This window comes from Cantharellus anzutake (assembly GCF_015039405.1).
Source record: "Cantharellus anzutake strain C23 chromosome Unknown EI90scaffold_89, whole genome shotgun sequence".
NCBI classification, from domain to species: domain Eukaryota; kingdom Fungi; phylum Basidiomycota; class Agaricomycetes; order Cantharellales; family Hydnaceae; genus Cantharellus; species Cantharellus anzutake.
Window position 1 is genome coordinate 146,191 of NW_024067039.1, and position 3,715 is coordinate 149,905.

The window sequence follows — 3,715 nt, forward strand, 5'->3', positions numbered from 1 at the left end:
TTAGACACCATTGATCAGAGAACAGCTGGAGGATGGAAGATTGGCAATCGAGTACATACCAACAACCAATCAAGTTGCAGACATCTTCACCAAACCACTCAATGCCGAGAAATTTGTGAAGTTTAGGGATGCATTGGGGTTGGTTTCAGTGGGCGCATGCTGAGTGGGCATGTTGGAGTGCAGCGTGCATTCTGGAGGTTTCTGACCAGGTGACTTTCACCTGACCTGTAAATGAATACTTTTCCCTTTTCTATTATTGCGGAATTATCCACTACCAACTATACGGACATACCCACTCTTCTATTCATTTCCTTTTTCCTCAGTTCTCCACGCTATTCAGCTTGAGACTGAGGTCAGTACTACTTTCTTTCATTCTAATTTCCCTTCATATCTAAATGTGTATTATCTTTAGTTAAACTACGCTAGTATTTTCACAGAATGTTCTGGAGTCAGACTGAAGGTGGTGTTGGAGCATGGGATAACCTCTTGGGAGTTGGCAAGGAGAAGGTGACAGGAACAAAGTAGGGCTCTGGTGTCAGTTTCAGAGTTCCAGGAGCCTGGAGTGGAGGTCAGGATTGTATGGATATGACAGCTACATCATCACATCCGATGCAGCAATTGGATGTCCAGATGAACAACCCAGAGGAAAATCCTCCTCCAGGGCAATAACTCTACCCTCGAAGAAAAGGAAAGTGACACAGTAATATTTGAGGCACCCATGAAAACACCTTCCCCCAACTTGAGGCCCTGCACACAATATTGTATGTGAGGAACCACAAGTAACAATTGTGCAGTAACTTGCAAAAAGTGTAATGGCAGTTCATGAACCATCATGGAAGTCATGACATTTCACAAATGGTCACCAAACTTCATGAAGCAGCATGAAGTGTCATACACAGTCATGCCAGTTCATGACAAACCATCATGGAATTTCATGAGATGTCATGAACCTGCATGGGGGGTCATGATTGCTCATGACTCAAGTGGTTCCAGGCAGGTTTTGAGTGGTTACATGCCTGTCTATGAAGTATCATGAAGTGTCATGAGCCTTCATAAAGGATCATGGACCCTCATGGACCTTCATGAATCACTATGAGTCTTCCCAAGAATCATTGTGATTGATCATAAATTAGGATTGTTGGTACAACAATGACAGTTGGGGCATAATGGTTAATTACATGTTAACCTTAATGTCATATCCCAGATCTTCCACCTCTCTCCACCCTATTCCTATACAACTCCTATGATCTCCACCAGCCCTCCCAATCTCTCTCTGCTGCCTCCAGTCAATGCCAACAGCCCTAGGACTACTGTACTCACACAACCAACAACCGCATGGTTCTTGAGCGTGACACCAGACATCCAACCAGAAAGCCTGAACAATGCATGACAGCCAACCGGTTGAGGCCAGAAGGGCGTGACAAGAGCCCCCCCTGGAAGTGCCCGGGTGTTGATGGACTTTCAATGTTATATCCGAGAAAATTTGAAAATGATAATTGAATTTAAACAATCTTGTGTTTCATTTCTGCTTCATACTATGGACGGATTTTCGCTTGCCCGCCGCATTGCTGCTTGTACTGGGGAAGCTATCACATATAAGAATCTTCCTACTCTTCTCATCGGACCCTACTTTCCTCACGAAACCCTGTCCATCAGGGAATTCATTGCATTCCAACTTCCTCCCATTCCAGTCCACACAAAAAGCCCCAATGCGTGCCTCAGCCATAAACCACCATCTACAAAAATATTCTCAGAGAATGATGTTCGCGTATTGGATTGCCCTAGCCGACTTGATGTCGAAGGGCTCATCACAGAGTTGGATATGGATGATGAAAACCCTCTTACCTCAGTCGAGATTGGTTCTAGTTGTATCCCAATAATCATTCTAGAAATTTGGAGGATTCATTTTCAGTTGTGGGATCTTCAAAACCTGTGGAAGGACTCACTTAAACAGACAGAAGATTTAATAAAGAAGGACCCTGGTCAGCAATTTGCGATACAGGCAGCTCAACGTAGACTTACTTTGTGCCAGTGGAATGAGGAAATCCAAGGGTTTTCAAGCATAGGACAGAGTGCCATTGGTGCCTTGATGTGTTATCTTTCCATCTCATGCCTGGTCATGACTGACATTTTTCACCATATCGAAATTTTACAAAGCAAAGTGGAAATGATGAACCTGATGGTTCGGCTCATATCCCCACTTGACTTGCAACTTCTTGCTGGAAGTGCTTCTCAATGAAATGCAAGCCTGGTCAAATACAAACATCTTCCCACATACAAAGGGCTCCGTCAACTTGGGAATGAACTTGTATCTGGGGCTGCAACTCACCTTGGCGGAATCCTACACGTCAACCAAAACCATTGGGTTCCTTTTGTAATCAACTCGAAAGAGTCCGTTGTTCTTCTTGCAGACTCTCTTCACAAAGCTGGTACTAGCACATCAAGAGCAACAGCGGAGGTGATGGAAATCATTCAATGGTGGTTGGATGTGTCCTATTTGGGATCAAATACGCAAGCAGTATCATTCAGAGTCGCTTCACTCCCAATAGCATACCAGAATGATGTTATGTCTTGCGGTTTTTTTGCACTGAATGCATTAGCACATCATTTCATCCCAACTCAGTACAGACTTCACATAGGTGGTAACTCAACTCCCCTAAGAGTCGGTTTTCTAAATATTATCCTCAATCATCACAAAAAGACTGTGAGTAAATGAACAACTCGAAGAGAAATTAATCATGCATACCAATTTGTCACCTGGCATGCACCTTGCATTATGCCGACACCAAAGGAATCATCTCAAATTGCATTCAGGGCCTCGAAGGATTCTTGTTTTGGGCCTCCAACTTTCAGTCGTAAGGTGGTGGGGAAAAATCACCAGCAGGACACTTCCCAACTGGAAGAGTCTGGACTGCTCCGGTACTTCAGCCACGTAACCCCTGAAGAATATCATGTACAAGTGTCAGCAGGGTTTGAAAGATTACAAGAGAAATGTGAAGATAAGCAGCAGGCCATGCAACTCAAGGCAATGAGGCAAGATCAGAGGCGTTGAGAGTTGGCCACTGCAAGACAGCAGCGACTCTGGGCCAAGATCGCAGCAGAGAAAGTAGACAGGATTGACGTATGTATCCACAACTTACATTCAGAGAAAGATACCTAATGCTTGTGAGTTGATAGATCATGAAACTCCGAGACTGAATGGCACCAGTCATGGAGATGTCGAGACCGAAACAATCGATTCAGCGATGGCTAAAGGAACAAAAGCAGCAGAAACCAACATACCAATCATCTGTGACTATACGAGCATGTAGACGAAGGGTACATAGGTTAGCATCATCGACAAATTGGTTCCAACCAATTTTCTGGACGATCATAAGCGAAGCAGTGGAGAAAGTTGGCTGGAAGATGAGCCCGACAGAAATAGTGAAAGAGTGCCAACGAAGATCTGGGAAGTTATTCCGTTTGTTGAGGGCAGATGTAGTTGGGAAGTGGATAGATCGGAGCGGGTCGCGGCCATGTTGGTCAGCTGTGGTCTTGGCAAAGGTTGCGAAGGGGAGTTGCCCAGGTGGTGGAATTACTCGAAAAGGGGTACTAGTGAGTGAACGATTGGCATTAACATCAGTTTTAACTCACACAAGTAATGTAGGCATCTTACCCAGAGACGATCGAGGAGATCAAGCAGACGCTATTGAGTATTCAAAAAGCAGGCGCCACT

The 3,715-nt window shown here is 44.6% G+C and overlaps 1 protein-coding gene across 1 annotated transcript; it reads left to right on the plus strand.

The window, feature by feature from the left end:
- Nucleotides 1-1,537: 1,537 nt before the first annotated feature.
- Nucleotides 1,538-2,239, plus strand: EI90DRAFT_3132519 (uncharacterized protein; the record flags this gene model as incomplete). The annotated part of the gene is made up of 1 exon (XM_039064481.1): nt 1,538-2,239. The coding sequence occupies one exon, from the start codon at nt 1,538-1,540 to the stop codon at nt 2,237-2,239; it is 702 nt and encodes a 233-aa protein (XP_038910084.1).
- Nucleotides 2,240-3,715: the final 1,476 nt, after the last annotated feature.